The following is a 17,182-nucleotide window of genomic DNA, read 5'->3' on the forward strand; positions in this document are numbered from 1 at the left end:
GTGCAGTCTGGGGGGCCAGCCTGGTCTCCTGCTGCTCATATGACAATATACCTGGCCCACCAGCCACATGCAAGGAGCCAAACTTGGGGGACCAGTGCCCCATCACAGCCTGGAGACATTCACAGCACTGGTTTTCACAGTCACTCTGGAACTTTCCAAGAGCTATCAGGAGTGCAGAGCCACTGGCTACCCTGCACTCTCTGCGTAGTGGCCCTGGCAGAGACCCAACAGGACAGAGTGGGCCCAGCGGCTGGCCGTGGTGGGCAGTGGGCTCCCAGACACCTCTTCTGGTGGGGGACTGGTGCTTCTCAGGTACTATGAACTCCCCACTAGCCCTCATACCCCTCAGGGTGGCATTTGGGCAAGGTGGCCAGAATTCCAGCCCATCTTGCCACATAGGTTGCCAAACAGGCACATAGACCCGATGGTCTGCTCGCTGGGGGCTTGACAGGCTGGCCTCAGGGCAGCCCGGCCCCTGGATGGAGTTTGCAGGGCGCTCCGCCAACAGAGGGCCCCGTTTGAGCTGAGGCCGGGCAGTGTCCTCTAGGCTCTTCCTGCAGAGATGGGTGCAAAACCCGCCTGTGTCCCCAGCAGCCTGAGAGGGATGTCAGGGGCTGGAAACACAGCTCAGCAGGGTCTTAATGGGCCTAGTGAGGAGTCTCTAGCCTTGGTCTGTCCCTTCTCTCCCTTTGCCCTTCCAGAGGCATCTGAGTTAGGACTGTCTCTGCAGGCTAGCTGAGCACACACAGGAAATGCTCAGGATGGGCTTGCTGGCCCAAAGCTCTGCACTGAGCCTAGGCCTTTTCTGCCACCACACCCCCCTTCCCCCCCAAAAAAAGACTACTGCAGCCCAGTTATCTTGTGCTGCAGAGGCAGCCTGGCCCTCTGGGTTGAAGTGCCAGAACATTAAGAACAATAAAAGGGACTTTCCTGGTGGTCTAATGGTTAATACTCTGTGCTTCCACTGCAGGGGGGCATGATATCAATCCCTGGTTGGGAGCCAAGATCCCATATACTGCACAGTATGGCAAAAGAAACAAAAATTTTTTTTTCTTAGTAAAGGACAGAAGTGTTCAAATAAGGGGGCCTCTACCTCCCTCACCTGGGAGTCTGTTGGGACACTGGTGACCAGTGGTTGGAGGAGGGGCTTCTGAGCATCCCCTCTCCCTACGGCCTCCCACCAAGAGCAGAGAGCAAGTTGTAGCTTTATTTACTCAGTTCAATCCAGGGCAACTGTTTTTAAAAAATCCATATATAGGACGGGGCAGGGGCGGGGGGCAGTGTACACCACATGTGGTCTCCATGACGTCATGCATAGTGCATTTCTCAGCACAAGACAGATAAGGTCTGTAGATGCGCCTCAATCCACTCAGGCTTGTGTGGTTTTGTCCTGCACAGACCTTCCTAGAAGACTGGAATACATTCTGCTCTGGCAGTTTGTCCAAAATAGAAACCCGTGAGTTTGGTTCTGGTCAGGTACTAAATGGAGACTGTGTTCCACTTTGGAAATGGCCTGTGTGTATCTGCAGGCATTTGTTTTATGAGCACCAGGAAGGCTCCTTTCAGAAGAAAATAGGGCAAGCCCACACCGACTCCTCTTACCATGGAGAGGCCACTGTACTTGGAACCCTCTTCACAATCAGGCTAAACCTCCAGGAACCAAATTTCTAGCCTGTACATATGCTTCCCTGTCCTTCCCAGACTGCCCTGCTGCAGCTCCAAATAGCTTACTCTCCAGCCCCAGAGGACGCTCTGTGCTACCCTGAGGGTGGCCCCCATCACCAGTCCCCAACCCATGGTCAGCTCTGTTCTCACAGAAACTGTTTGCCCCATACCTGGGAACTAGAAAGGCTGGAGCCGGGAAAACTTGCCGGATGAAAATAAGAAATTACAAGAACACTGCTCTCCTAATCAGTGTCTAAAGCATGTCACGCAGCATCTTCCCTGCCTGTGTGGCACTGTCCTTGGCGCCTAGTGTCCGACCCTGATGCGGCCAGGTTAGGAAGCTCCCCTCCCACCAGCGCCACGGGCCAGGCGTTAACAGCGGGCTCCTGGCTGATAGCTGGGGTGTGCTTGCCACGATGTGGGGGAACTGGGCACTCCATGGGCCTGGCTCACAGGGCAGGGGCACCAGGCGGCCCAGGAAAGTGGGTCGCAGTGAGCCCCGCGAGGCCCCTCTCAAAAGGCTCAGGCTAGAGGAAGGAGCTGCTGTCCCCTCCAGCAGTGGGGAGGAGCCGGCCTGTCTGGTCCCTACCAGGACACACAGTGGTGGTCTTGCGGTGACGCTGACCTTGCACAAAGCAAACACGTTAAACCAGACGAGCCTTTTCAACAAGGCTCCAGGAGAGGAGAGGAGACATGCGCTAAGGACCAAGCAAGTCACGACAGGTGTCAGCAGAGGATGTGAGGGACACGCCCTTCAGAAGGCGCCAGGGCTCTCATCTGGCCCCACAGGACACAACATCCAGGCTCCCTGTAAATGCCACGACTTGCACTGGGGGTTCTCGGCATTTCAGAGTGATGTGTTAAGGTTTATGTTCTCAACAGTATGTCACCGTCTCAGAAACCTCGGTCAGGCCCACCAGCGTTTCCTGGCACACGTGACCCAGACACCACAGAGCTACTAGGCTGTGGACAGACATGCCATCAGAGCATGAAGTCCAATGACTGTGGAAACAAAAGAAAAGGCACCCCTCTCTGGTGGCTGCTGGCCAGTATGGTGCATGTGGTTCTTAAAAGCAGCTCAGGGCACACAGATAAGACTCACAGATAAGCTGAGCTGTAGCATCTACGTGTTCTGCCCCAGGACATGGGCTCAGGTCTACCAGATGCCCATCTCGAAAACACCAGAAACCATGACTGTATAGAAGTATGAGCTGGGTGGGTGTGGCCAGAAGGCCTGGGGGGGCCCCCGGGGAGCACTACATGGGACCTCACCCTCCCTGCTGTCATAAGCAGAACCCACATGTGGCCAGGGCTGGCCTCTGGCACCACCACCCACAGACCAGGCCAGGCCATGGCCTTATCTAGACAGGAAGTCCCCCAGGCCGCCCCCCTCCCACAGCAGGGGCCACAGGCAGCAAGGAGACGGTGAGCTCAGCTGCCTGGCCAGTGTCCCACCCTCTGTAGCTGCAGCTCAGAGGGCTGACAGCTCAGGGGGCCATCTGGGGTTGAGAGAAGGATGTCTCTGGACTGTGGGCCCCTTTCTCAACCTGGTGGCCTCACTGGGTCAGTGTGGCCAGGGATCCTGCTGTCTGGGAAGAGAGAATTTGAGCCCAGGCTGCTTCAGGTCACCCCTCAGTTAGCCATCTCAAGTGGGCACCTCACCTGGGATGCCCAGAGACAGGCCTCCTGATCCCACAGGCCTCTGACCTTGGACATCTCATCCAAGGCCTGACTAGTCTGATGCACTTGCTGGGCTGACTTACCCTACCCAGGTTGCTGCCTCCCCGCCCCAGGGCCAGGCCACCCAACCCCCTCCAGGGCAGGGAGGGAAGCACCAGGCCAAGCCGTTAATCCTGTGCCCAGTCTATTCATAGCAGGGTGGTACCATCACTCATGCCCCTGGGCTGCCACCAGCCCAGCTCCAGAGTCGGTGCAATCCCTTCCCTGAACTCAGGATGCTGCCCTGACTCTCCAGACCCTTGCCAGGCTCCCGCCCCAAGCTGGTCCACGTCTCTGAGGGGACCCGTGACCACCCGTTACAACCCAGAGCCTGGCCTCCTTGCCTCAGGAAGTCCCCATGGCTAAAGACTCAGCCTTTCTTTGCCCTGAGCTCTTAGCCATCAGTCTCCCCTTTAACTGAAGAGTTCCATCCTCTGAGGGAAAACGAGCCAGGTCTTAACAGCATTAAGACAGGAGTAGAACTTTGGTCTCGAACCGTCTTGGCAGTGACTCGGCAGCCCGGTTGGCCATCCGCGTGTCTGAAACTGTCCAGGAGGCAGGTGAGTTCCGGTCCACGCCAAGGGATGCAGACACGGCGGCAGCCGCGCCCAGGAGCACGTGTGCTCACACCACCTGCAGGCTGCGCTCGTGCCCGTCCAGCTGCACCTTGAGCTTGTGCAGCTCCTCGATCTCGCGGTTGTGCCGCTCGGTCTTATGGCGCACCAGCGAGCGGTAGAAGTGGATGGTGAAGACCACGAAGATGAGGCCCACGGGCACCATGATGATGGTGGACACCAGGGCGGCCTGCCAGCCGGTGTGGCCGCCGGGGCCGGGCGGGGGGCCCGGCTGGTGGCGTGCGTCCACGGGCAGGAACTTGATCCAGCAGAGTAGCACCACCTCGGCCAGGAAGAGCAGGATGCCCAGCACGGTGGAGAAGCCCCAGGCCAGCTCGATGTAGGGGTGCATGCGCTCGTGCGGGGACTCGCTGATGGAGTTGAGGTTGTGGATGTTGCTCACGGCCTCCACGTTGGGCAGGATGCATGTGCTAATGAGCAGGGCGAACAGGTGCACGGCCACCAGCACCGTGGTGCAGGCGCTGAAGGCGATGAGCAGCGGCCGCGGGTACTGGTATTGCGTCTCCAGCTGCACCTCCACCATGGCCACCTGCAAGGCAGAGGGTTGCTGAGTGGGAGCCTCCACAGAGCAGAGGGCACTCTCCTCCCCCATTCACACATTGTGAACTTTTTCCTGATATGCTAGAGGAGATCTCACTAAGGGCAATCTAAAAAGTACAGAAAAGGCTAAGGAAGCACTGAGTCCCGTGGAGATCTCCCCCTGGGTGCCAAGGACGGAGGAGGACTGGGGGTGCCCAGCTCCGGCCCAGGGCAGAGGCCACACTTCCCTGGAAAGTGCAACACTGCTGTTGATAGCAGAGCCAGGCTGCAGTGGGACTTAGCTGCCAACTGCTGCTTTTCAAAACAAACAACCTGACCTTTCAGGGGGTTAAAAAAAAAAAAAAAAGGAACAATGGAGGCTCCTGATGACCCCCAGAGCTGTGCACTGGACAGACTCTCACAAGCCACAGGGTGCCTCTGTCAGCTGAGACCAAAAGCAGGAAGGAGCAGCCTCATCTCCGAAGGCCAGGCCGGGAATAGCCGTATATATGAGAACAATGGTAAGAAGGGGAAGCTGGGAAACGGCCTGGGCTGGGAAAACAGCTGAATCTTCAGCAGCGGTCACAGCTAGGCCACAGGTAATGTCTAGAAAGTGTAAGAAACAGTAATTCCCGAATTCCACGTGGAGACGGAGGGGCTCCTCCAGGGGTGGGAACCAGGGGCTGCTGGGGTTTTAAACTGTGTGTGTGTATTCACTTCAATAACATATAAATCACTTTTAAGTGAAAGGGAATAAGAGGCCCACTAAAGGACCAGAAGCCCCAGCTTATCTCTGAAGCTGCTAAGTCACGTCAGTCGTGTCCGACTCTGTGCAACCCCATAGATGGCAGCCCACCAGGCTCCCATCCCTGGGATTCTCCAGGCAACAATACTGGAGTGGGTTGCCATTTTCTTCTCCAGTGCATGAAAGTGAAAAATGAAAGTGAAGTCGCTCAGTCATGTCCGACTTCACGACCCCATGGACTACAGCCCACCAGGCTCCTCCGTCCATGGGATTTCCCAGGCAAGAGTACTAGAGTGGGTTGCCATTGCCTTCTCCCTATCTCTGTAGCAGTGGGTGTCTATTTAGGCTGAGACTTCCTCACCAGAAGCCCTAAGGGGCTTTCAAAATCCAGACTGGGCGCCAAGCTCCTGCCATGCTTCCCCAGGTCACACCCTGTCCACTCAGGATGGCTCCTCTGCGGCCCACACCCCACCCCAGCTCTGCAGACCAGCCCCAGTGGAAGGTTTAGTCTTAGCTCACCAAGGGCTTTCTCTCAAGTACCCAATGATAAGAAACCAGACCCATTAAGACAGCAGGAGCAGGGAGGCAGAGAGAAGCCAGAAGAAGGCTCTTCCATTCACTGTTTGTCTCCTAGATCTAAGCCATCCCTGTTTGTTTTTTTTTCCCTGAACTGTGTGGCTTGTGGGATCTTAGTTCCCTGACCAGGGATTGAACCCAGGGCCACGGCAGCCAAAAAAAAAAAAAGGTGCCAGAGTCCCAACCACTGAGCACTGGACCGCCAGGGAACTCCCAGAGCCATCCCAGGTTTAAGAAATTTACAAGGAAGATTTCACAACTTGTAGCAACTATTGCCTTGTCCCCTCATTCTGTCCTCAGTGGAGATGGAACCCTTGGTAGGGAAGAAGAGAATGTCAGTCCTAGTGGACCACAGCTTGAACGGAAACTCTGCAATGATTATTGCTCCAAGAGTCAGTGGCCACATTGCCAAGGTGAGGGAGGGGTGGTCCTTTCTCAGTGCCCTGGTAGCCTGGGTAGGCTCTTGTGACCACAAAGAATGTGACCCAACAAAAAAGGATGTCATATATGGATGTGCGAGTTGGACTGTGAAGAAGGCTGAGCGCTGAAGAATTGATGCTTTTGAACTGTGGTGTTGGAGAAGACTCTTGAGAGTCCCTTGGACTGCAAGGAGATCTAACCAGTCCATTCTGAAGGAGATCAGCCCTGGGATTTCTTTGGAAGGAATGATGCTAAAGCTGAAACTCCAGTACTTTGGCCACCTCATGAGAAGAGTTGACTCATTGGAAAAGACTCTGATGCTGGGAGGGATTGGGGGCAGGAGGAGAAGGGGATGACAGAGGATGAGATGGCTGGATGGCATCACTGACTTGATGAACGAGTTGGTGATGGACAGGGAGGCCTGGCGTGCTGCAATTCATGGGGTCGCAAAGAGTCGGACATGACTGGGCGACTGAACTGAAACCTCAGAGGGTGCAGAGATAAGAAACAAAGATGATTAAAAGGCCGGCAAGGAAAGCAGTTTTGTTTCACCTCGGGAGAAAAGGCCAAAGGCCATATTTCGGTGTATTTATGTAGATATTTTAATCACAGGCCTCGGATCACAGGTTTTCTGTGTTAGGGGCAGGATAAACATGAAATAAGCTTAAGGTCAGGCATGAGCACCTGTTGGACAAAGGACCAGCTTTGCAATTCTAATTAGGAAATACATAACAGAGCCGCAAAGAGCCGGACATGACTGAGCGACAACAAATACACAGAACAGACTCCGTGTTGAGCGCCGCCTGTTCATTTTTCCACGACCCTGTCCTTATTCAGCTGTAGTTTCCACAGCGGAAATACTGGCTGACGATCAGTATTCATCACTTCTTTCTCCTACGTGGCTTTGCAGTCTGAACAATCATCTGATTTACTGGGGTCTGTGTGGTTTCTGAAATGTATCACCGCTGGCTTAAAGGGAGTAGTGGCTGATACAGAGGAGATACTCCATGAAAGCTGAGAAAATGCAATATTATTTCCACCCCTGCCTCTCAAAGGTCACTGCTCCCATTCTCAGGCCACTTCATACCCTTGAAGCCTGCAGTTAAGTCTCAAACTAATCCTCCAGGATTCACTGTTTTGAAGCTTCACAGGGCTTGTTTTCAAATTTCAATGAGGGGTTTGTAACCTTCAACTTGGGTGAGCGTTTTGTTGGAAAAAGTGACTCTTCCCTAAATTTGGAAATCCAAACTGGAGTCTCAAGAGACCGCCCGCAGACAGGAAGGGATTTCCAAGACCTGGGCCCCACACAGAATGGAAACCGTGCTACTGCATTCAATCGGGCAGCGCTTCTCAGAGTTAGTTTTCCAGAGATAAAATATATACACACACACACACACACACACCCCCCCAGGTCAGAAAAAGCTTAATGCAGTACTATAATTCTTACGTGAAGGTAGAAAACAAAGTTTAATTTCTAAAACATTTATTCACTTGGCTGCACAGGGACCTAGTCCCCACCCAGAGGTCCCACCGCGGGAGCCCTGCGTTGGGAGCACAGTCTTTGCCACTGGGCCACCAGGGAAGTCCCCCAAGATCTAATTTTAATAGTGACACCGAAAAAAAAAGTGACATCAAAAATTCTCTTGCATATTTTTTAAAATTAAGCTTGAGAAAATATTCCTTTTTTAATGTGATGAAAGAGAACATTTTGAGCCAAAACTCTGCCCCACGTGGTTGGACACTTGTAATCACGGGTTTTGTTTGGTTTAGCATGTATTCACGTGGCAGTGCCGGGCCTTAGCTGTGGCACGCAGGATCTTTAGCTGTGGCTTGTGGGATGTGGTTCCCTGTCCAGGGGTCAAACCCGGGCCCCTTGCTTTGGGAGCTCAATCTTAGCCACTGGACCATCAGGGAAGACCCTGTTTTTTAAAAAATAATTCGCAAGACCTGAATCAGCATTTGCTTTAAACCACAGACCTGAACCCAGATTGACTGCCCTCTAAATGCGGTGACCACTGCCCCGCCCTGTATGAAGTCACGTCCTGACTACACAATGTCTCATTTCTCTGAGGGTGACCGGCACCCATGTCTGGCAGGCCCTCGTCAGAGGAGTGGTCACGCTGGCTCTCTCGGACACCTTTCTATTTTCTGCATATCCACTGGACAACTGACCCTCCAGGTTATGGAAGAACAATTGTTTCCACGTTAAAAAAAAAAAGAATTGCTTCCAGCCCAATAGGACTTCAGCAGACAACAGAGAGAGGAGGAGTGGCGGCCGCAGTTCTCACTGGGATCCTGACATCCCCGTGCACTGGGACGATCCCCAGAGGGATGAGGTCTGCAGGCTTCGGAGTCAACAGGAGATGTGGCCCTTCCTGGGGGCCCGCAGCTCCTCCCCAGACAGACTCGCCCTGGGGGGTGACTCAGAAGGAAAGCATAGCCAGGCAGCCAGGAGTCAGGCCAGAGGCTCCGTTTCCGGGGAGCGTGTGTGTGCCCAGCTGGGTTACAGTGAGCAAACCGGGCTCATTCTGCAGTTCCTGCTCACATTCCCAAACTCTTGGGGGCCTTCTGAGGGCTTGGGGACTCCCCTGGGTGCCCCAGGTCGCCCTCCCCATTGCCAGACCAATCCCCTTGGAGGGGGTAGGACCTGGGTGGAGACTTTTATTGGAGGGTGGGGGTGGGGGGGTGGTCTTAGTTGCAGCACGTGGGATCTTAAGTTGCAGCCTGTGGGATCTAGTTCCCTGACCAGGGATTGAACCCAGGCCCCACTGCATTGAGAGTGCAGTCTTAGCCCCTAGACCTCCAGGGAAGTCTCTGGACAGAGACCCCTAGTGGTCCATCCTGGCTGCTAGCAGGGCCCAGAGGGTGGGCTTTGCTCCCTGAAGCATCACAGGATTTCAGTGAGCAGAAGCCCACCTTACTGGCTATATTTCCCACCACGTGTTTCCACTCACCATGGCAAAGCCTGAGAGGAGGGCGGATGTCCTGCTGGAGGCCTTCAGCTTGGCCCTGCTCAGGTAGAGCTTCCTCCAGGAGAGCGCCTGCACGGAGTGGTGGTTGGAGGTGACCAGTTCCAGGTAGCTGCGGCGAACCCAGTCCCGGTAATCCATGCCCTTGTGGCCGGGTTCCGAGCAGGCAGGAGCAGAGGGGTCCACGGGCACGTTGAGCTCAGCGCTCATGGTGGGGGCCAGGCTGGGGGCAGGAGAGACACTCCGGTATACCCGAGGATCCCCCCAGGGCGTGGAGAACCCAGACTTCCAAGTCCCTTCTACCTTCCCTGGGGGCCCGCTATCTACACCCTGCACCAGGGCCACAGGACCCAGGGTGCACGAGGGTGGGCCTGGCCTCCGAGGCTTGTCCCCACACAGGAATGCAGGGACCACCTGTGGGAAAGGGCTCAAGCGGGTGCATCTTCAGGACCCACCGCAGCGTCCAGTGTTTCTCCACAAAGCTGGTGTCTGGTCTCCTCTCCTGAGCTCAAAGCTCCAACTGAGCGTGGCTCTTGGGTGAACAGAATTCCAAGGCTGGCTGAAAGCACCTAAACGCCTATCTTCAAGGAGAAGGGAGTTGTAGCGTTTTGGAAGCTTCTAGGACCTGATACTTCTGGATTTGACCCAGCTGTGCGATTCTAAACACAACACCTGACTTTTCCAACTTGTTCATCTTCATGTGGAGACATGCCCACCCTGTTAGTTGCTCAGTTGTGTCCAACTCTCTGCGACCCCATGGACCGTAGCTCGCCAGGCTCCTCTGTCCATGGGATTCTCCAGGCAAGAATCCTGGAGTGGGTTGCCATTGCCTTCTCCACCCTATTGGGGTCTTAAACAAGACAATGGAGCCCCAAAACCCCAAATTGCTTTCCAACGGCCAGGTGCCAACCATGAAATCAGTGTTTCCACGCAGCTGCTAATTTCTCAAATCTCACTTCAATTTAAATCAGCACAGTTCACCCTGAAAATAACTGACTTATAGCTTGCTGAAGCTACATCCAAGGTGCAGTGGAAACCTTTAGCAAAATGAAAAATTGCTCAATTGACACGAACATGGTTTGGGGGTTTATTCTTTTCAAGAAATGGAGGCTGGAGACCCCTCGAGTCATCCCAGTACACATGTGGTTTGACAGTAACACAGGATGAAGATCAGAAGGGCTGATCTGTCGAGATTTGTGAATTTAAACTCAAATCTCCACTAATCCAAATAGGGGATTGGCAGTCTTGTGTGGCCCAAGGGACTGGCCCTGCAGCAGCCCTCAGGATCAGCTCTAATTAATCTGTAGGGCAGGCTTCAAGGGCACAGGCACCTCACAGCTCACTTAGCATCAGATATTAACTTGTACCTTCAGGCCCGCATGGGCCCAGTGAAAAGCCTACTTAAGGCTATTACAAACAGATCAGCGTTCCTAGGTCGCAGGAAGCCAGGTTGGGGGTGCGTGGGTGGGCAAAAGGGTGTTTACCAGGGTCCATGGCTGAGGAAATGCCCCAAACTTGATCTGCCCATGCCAGTCCCTAAGTGGATTCTCTGGGAAGGTCCTGGGGAGGGGGGAGGCTCTCTCTTTTTGGGGGTCCTTTCCTCTTTGTTTTGTGCCAGGCCATGGAGGCACAGCTTTTACTGGCCAACAGGGCCCCCAGAGAACAGCTCTGTGCTCTTCTTTTTCTGCCCGGTCATGCCTGGAAAATCCCATGGACCGAGGAGCCTGGTGGGCTACAATTCATGGGGTCACAAAGAGTCGGACACAACTGAGCGACTTGTGTGTGTCTGTGTATGCCAATTACTAGGTCATTTACAAGAGGGCCGACTTGGAAACCTTGGTCACCACCACCCGGCCCCCACCCACATCTGCAGCTAGCAGCACTGCTTGCGAGCACTTCAATCACAGGAATGTACCTTCCCTTGGGAAGAATTCATTGAAATGTTCACTAACCAATCCACTGGCTGGCTCCAAATCATTTAGAATGGCATCATTTGGAAATGCATTTTTTTCCCCCTCTTTTTGCTCCACTACATCAGAAGTGAGCTCGTGGGGTTGATGAAGACACTGTCCAGCCTATGGAAGGGTAAAAGGCACAACCTTTGGCCCCTCAGAGGATCCATCCTCCGCCCTGCATCCAGTAAACGCTTCCTGGGACCTAAGGTAAGGCTGCATTTGGTACTTAAGGATCAAAGATGAAAGATGAGGATGTTCAGTGGGGGAATGGCCTAAGTCGGGGGAGATTCTTGTCCAGTGAGTTAAATGCTGCTGTAGTGGAGCCAGTGTGAGGGCTGAGGGGGTGGACAAGGCGCTGGCTGGCTGCCTCTACTCTTTGGGCCAGGAGAGGGTCCCTGTAAGGGAGCAGGGACCAGGACACAGTTGGTAAAGGTCGTGCTGGCAAAGAGGGACCCTCCTGCAAAGACAAGATGGTGCCCACTTGGGGAGGGTCTGAGAGGCAGGGCAGGAAGGCTGGCTGCAGAAGGGCCAGGGGAGCAGTGGTGGAAGCAAGATTCAAGGAGTACGTGTGGCCCAGGCAGTATGACTGTGTTGGACTTGCCCTGGCGCTGCCCAGAGCTGCCCAGATGCTCAGGCTTGGGAGGAGTTGCTGAGGGAGCCATCAGGGCTCCATCTGGTCTGTGTGCTCAAACACTTGGCCAACTGGGAAGGGCAGAAGGGCCTCGTGGCCTCCAGAAAGATGAATGGGGTGGAGATGGGGACCGTTAGTGAAGGTGAGCTGAGCCCAAGTTGGAGAGTGGAGAACTTCATGGGCAGTGAGGGCTGATGGTGGCCTGGGTGGTGGCAGGGCGGCCTCAGCTCTACTGATGTCTCCAGTGGCAGGATTTGGCAAGGGCTGTCTGTCTGCTTGGAGCTGGGGTTGTGAGGTGGGCCTGTGGGTCCCGAGGACAGAGAAACCACTTCCTGCAGAGGGAGCAGCTCAGACTAGATTCAAACCCATCCGCGGCCCCCCAGCCCCAGCGTCCTACCCCGGGCCAAGCCTCCTCCCCACCCAGCCTCCACCAGAGGCAGAGTCTGGTCCTCAGACCCCAGGGCTCGGCTCAGGCAGCGGGTGGGGCAGGGCAAGATGGAGCCTGACCTTTCTGTCAGGTGGCAGAGACGCCAAAGGATGCTCTCCTGGCCGAACCTTGTGGTCTTTTGGTTTTGTTTTTATATAAGGGGCGGTCAGAGAAAAGAGATCTCGTAGAATTACCGTGACGCTGTCTCTGGCCGTGGGAAACATTTCCAGGAGGTGGGTTTGGGGGTTTGACTGTCAAGTTCCCTTAAACATCTGGGGCACGAGTAATGGCGAGTGCCACGCAGAAACGGCTGTTTCTGACTCTTTCTGTCACCCGCACACGGGAGGGCCCAGCTCCCCTCCTCCCCTGGGTCTCCCTGGAGGAACCCGCCTGCAACCCTGTTCCTTCGCCTCAGCACCCCCTAGCAGCCGGGGGACCCGCATGCGGCCCGCATCTCTCCACGCCTGGCAACCTCCCAGTCATCCCGGCGGCTCCGCACCCCGCCCGGGGATCCCGCGGGTTTGGGGTCCCAACCTCACAGTCGTTCCGTAGGCCTGCCCAGGAGGAAGCTGGGGTCTCCGGGGGCAATTCCGGTCGCTCTCACCCCCCGCCGGGGCGGAGATCCCGCCGCCCTCGCCCGACGCCCGCAGTGAGCACTCACCGATCTTTGCTCTGCCCTCCCGGCCTGACTCCGGCTCGGGCGCGCGGCTGGCGGCTCTGGCGTGGCCCGGTGGCCCGGCCGGGGCGCCGAGCGCGGCCCCCTCCCTCCTTCCGCCCGTCTCGCGGGGTCCCCCGGCCCCGCCCCCGCCGGCTGACCCGCCCCCCCGCCGCCCAGCCGCAGCCGCTGCCTGGGCAACGGCGCGGCTGTCACGTGACCGGCCGCGGGGGCGCCGTGGGCCACGTGATGCTGCGGGCCAGGAGGGGCGGGGCGCACAGCCCCCCTACCCGGGGTCCCCCGGGGTCCCTGCAGTGCTGGCGCCGCTCCCGCCGGGACATGAAAACCCGAAGGGTGCTTATCATTCCTGGTTACTGGGCGCGTAGCGGGTGGCCGTGAGCAGGGATCCGCGCCGCGGTGGTGATGACAGCCGGAAGCCTGGGCATCCCTCGCTCTCCCTCCCCAGCGACGGAATGGGGAAGCTGCGCTTTCTCTGCCCCTGGGTCTGGCCCGCAAGTCCAGGGAAGGGTGAGCCCTAGTCTGCTGGACGCGTGTGGGCCTGAACACAGAGCAGGAGCACCAGGTTCCCAGGGTGAGCCCCGGAGGACGCCCAGGACCGGTCACTGACCCTGTGAACCGGTGGGATCTCGTTATCAGTCTGCCAGGCGGACTGTGGGTGGCGGGGGGAGGAGGGGTGTATAGCGGAGAGGAGGGTCCGTTGGGGAAGGTGTGGGCGGCCACGCCCCAATTTGCCAGGTGGACAGCGACCCCAGGCCGAGCACGCACCCGGAGCTGGTCACCCGGAACCGCAGCCCAACCCACCAGGCCCAGCGAGACCTGCGGGGTCCTCACCCGAGTGCGGCATGCTTGGTGGGCAGAGCGCTGGGGGGGAAGGGTTTTCCTCGGTGCCTCTGGCTCCCTCCGTTCCAGGGTGCAGGGAACCTCTCACCGGGAATGGTGAACTCTCAGGTTTTGTAACCCAGACATTCAAACAGGAACGGTCTTTTCAGGAAGTGCATATGGGTAACTCACTGAGAGGAGAGATGGGTTCCCATCCACCCACCGTGCCAGGCGGGCCCTCGGAGCCCTTCCTGCGTGCCCTACATAGGATTTTTCCATCTGTCACAACAGCATGGCACCGTGACACATTTATCCAAAGGAAAGAAAAAAGAAAAATTCCATTCCTGTCGCCCAGTCCAAGTTTTCTGACAATTGGATGAGTAAATGTTGGCAGGTATGCCAGGCCAGATCCACTTATACTTCAAGACCCATGCTGAGAGCCAGAATGACACCTTTTATTCCAAGAGGACACTTAAGAGCGGACTAAGCTAGTTTCCCTGTGTTTACCGCCCTAACAAAGGAATGAGGAAAATCCTGGGGTCTGATTACTGCCCTTCCCACCCGTGGCAACAGGAAAGAGATTGTTGTATTTCAGGGAGCAAAGTCCACAAAAAACATAGTGTGGCTTCCACCCCTCTGGCAGTTGATAAAGTGGACTGGAAAACAGGAGGAAAACATTCTTTAAAAAAAATGTTTTTATTTGTTCACCTGAAATTACCACAGCATTGTTAATCGGCTGTGCCCCAATATAAAATGTTTTTGGTGTTCAAAAAGGAAGAAAGCATTCTGAACACTTTGCTAACGGCAGTAATTGCATCACAGGTGAACATTCTTTGAGCAACAGAGTCCTTTGCTTGAGTTCTCACTTCTGAACCCTGATTGCACATCCTTTAGAACGCTTCCTAGGCCTGGTAGCCACGCTCCCACACCCAGGCACATTTATCCAGCGTGTCTGGGCAGAAGTAGAACGTAAGTCATAATTATCAGGGCTTTCCAGAGCTCGTTTACTAACCAAACCCAGAAAACGGCATTCCCCACCCTGTGAGATTAAGCATGCTGACAGCACCAAGTTGAAAGGAGAAAAATTTAATGATCCCGGTACTCACAGTTGCAGAGCCCACTCGGGTGCCCAGGTTGTTGCATGGGGCTTACGCAGAAGCCGAGGTGGTTCAGGTCAAGGTGCATAGTACCAGCCGCTCGGCGGGGAGGTCTGGGTTCCAGTCTGTGCTGACACTCCCGTGGCTGGTGGTCTGGCAAGTCACCGCCTTTTCTGAGGCCTCGGCCACCCCACATTTGAAAAAGGCAATTCTGGGAGGCATGTCCCAGAGGTCACTGCCACACTGGTGACCTCATCCACTGTGACCCTTTGTTCCGTGAACACTGTGGTCCTGCTGTCTCCCTCCCTCCCCAGCTCCTAGCCAGGATGGCCTCCCAGCCGGTGTGGACAGTGTATCCAGTCCCTTGACCATTCACTCCTAAAGCCTAGCGCTTATTATCAGCCTCTGTGAACTTCCGAACCCTGCGCCCCGGCAGTGAGTCCTAACTACTGGACTGCTGGGGAATTCCCAGTGTGAATGCTTAAATTCAGATATCCTGCTTTCTGACCCTTCTTCCTCACTCAGTGCCCAGCACTTCCCTGACCCTGCTGACACCCTTCTTTCTCCCGCTCAGTCTCTTCTCCACTCCTCCTATGGCCTCTCCCCCGCACGTCAGACTATAAACTTCTCAGAGAGCTGTCATCACTTCCTTCGTTTCCTCCTCAGCCACCTGCAGTTACAGCCCTTTGTGCTGCTAAATCCACATGTCCCAGCCACTGCCCTATCTGTCCCTGCGTCCCCCTCCTTCCACCCGGAAACCCTCTTTCCTTCTCCGGTGAGCCCACCAGACAGTGCCCTGCACCCCACACGGGCTTCTCTTCTTCCGTCTGTCCACTCGATACGGGTGTTTCTCAGGATCCTGTCCGGGTCCCTCTCTCTACACTTCGCCCTGAGTTTTCTCACCCACTCACTGTTTGGCCTGAGGGCTCCTGTATCATCACCTACAACCCTGATCTCTTCCCAGCCTGGCAGGACGTGTCCCATGGCCCCCGGCTTCACCACGCCCACAGTTAGAGTCCTCATCGTTCCCTCACATACCTGCTCCACCTCCTGGTCCCCTGCTCCCTTAGGGAGGGTTCCACCACTCGGCACAGCTGGTAACTCTGTAGGTCTGTAGAACTCTATAGATCCTGACTCCCCACGAGGAGAATTCAAGTCCTGTGAATTCTCCCACTGAAATGTCTCTGAAATCCCCCGAGCCCCTCATTTTTGCTCTCCACACCTCCTGTCTATTCTAATTCAGGCCATCGTCACCTCTGGTTTCTGATCTGAGTTTCTGATCTGAGCTAGCCTTCCCTCATCCCGGAGGCCTGGGGCCCATACCCACGCAGCACCCCAAGCGTCATCAGCCTGACTTTCTTGTCTGTGTCCCTGATCAGACCCGGAGTCCTTGAAGGTGAGGATCGTGTTGCCCAACAAAGTGCACTTCGGAACCCTTTGGATTTCAGCCTAGTGTTTGCTCAATAAATGTTTGCTGTGTGATCTTCCCTGGTGGTCCAGTGGTTAAGAATCCACCTGCCAATGCAGGGGACGTGGGTTTGATTCCTAGTCAGGGAACTAACATCCCAAGTACGTGCCACAACTTGAGAAGCCCGCTGTGGCGCAGCTGCGCCCCACCCCGCAAAAAAAGTTTTTGCTACATTCTGGGGAACAAGAAAATGGAAAACTGCCTGAGGACTTACCCCAGGTTAATTTCTCAGGTGGTTCTCCTTCCTGATCTGTTATTAGATAGAGGTTGTAGATCACTTTAGTCGTGTATGCTGGACAGTAAATATAGATTAACTTCCAAAGGGGAGGAGGAGAAACCGTGCCTGTTTCCAGTGATGATGATGGAAGAAACGGTTTCCACACAGCCCTCCTTCCACACACCTTGGAAACCGAGTCTAGTTAACGTTGGTTTAGTTATGTTCCTATTTTCAAAAGTCAATAGAACGTCTCTCCTCTACCTCAGTTTTTCCCCCCATATGATACATGTAGAAAACAGAGAATTAAAATAATGATGGTACTTTCTATGCTCCAAACCAGTGCTTCTCAAGGTATTGGTGGTGGGGGTGTGGTGTGGGGATCCAGAGTAGCATCTCCTGAGGTTCAGTTCAGTTCAGTTGCACAGTCGTGTCTGACTCTTTGCGACCCTATGGACCGCAGCACGCCAGGCTTCCCTGTCCATCACCAACTCCCAGAGCTTGCTCAAGCTCATGTCCATGGAGTCGGCAGTGCCATCCAACCATCTCATCCTCTGTCGTCCCCTTCTCCTCCCGCCTTCAATCTGTCCCAGCATCAGGGTCTTTTCAAATGGTACCTGCTTAAAATGCGTAATCATGGCCAGAGC

General features: G+C 55.2%; 1 protein-coding gene across 5 annotated transcripts; it reads right to left on the reverse strand.

The window, feature by feature from the left end:
- Window positions 1-1,193: 1,193 nt before the first annotated feature.
- ORAI2 (ORAI calcium release-activated calcium modulator 2) lies at window positions 1,194-16,348 on the reverse strand. 5 transcript variants are annotated; one of them, XM_061401993.1, is made up of 3 exons: window positions 14,863-16,348; window positions 9,234-9,471; window positions 1,194-4,548 (listed from the first exon to the last, which is right to left on the reverse strand). In XM_061401993.1, the coding sequence occupies exons 2-3, from the start codon at window positions 9,456-9,458 to the stop codon at window positions 4,009-4,011; spliced, it is 765 nt and encodes a 254-aa protein (XP_061257977.1). In that variant the 5' UTR covers window positions 9,459-9,471; window positions 14,863-16,348; the 3' UTR covers window positions 1,194-4,008. The 5 variants fall into 5 exon arrangements, with proteins under 5 accessions (XP_061257977.1, XP_061257978.1, XP_061257976.1 ...); XM_061401994.1 differs by lacking the exon at window positions 14,863-16,348 and adding an exon at window positions 13,769-14,826; XM_061401992.1 differs by lacking the exon at window positions 14,863-16,348 and adding an exon at window positions 12,923-13,080.
- Window positions 16,349-17,182: the final 834 nt, after the last annotated feature.

The sequence above is a fragment of the Bos javanicus genome, chromosome 25 (assembly GCF_032452875.1).
Source record: "Bos javanicus breed banteng chromosome 25, ARS-OSU_banteng_1.0, whole genome shotgun sequence".
Taxonomy (NCBI): domain Eukaryota; kingdom Metazoa; phylum Chordata; class Mammalia; order Artiodactyla; family Bovidae; genus Bos; species Bos javanicus.

Excerpts from the sequence above, each read along its gene's own strand:
- ORAI2 (XM_061401993.1), bottom strand. The coding sequence starts at position 9,458 with ATGAGCGCTGAGCTCAACGTGCCCGTGGACCCCTCTGCTCCTGCCTGC. Across the intron at positions 4,549-9,233 it reads TCCTCTCAGGCTTTGCCATG|GTGGCCATGGTGGAGGTGCA; the intron begins GTGAGTGGAAAC and ends TCTGCCTTGCAG.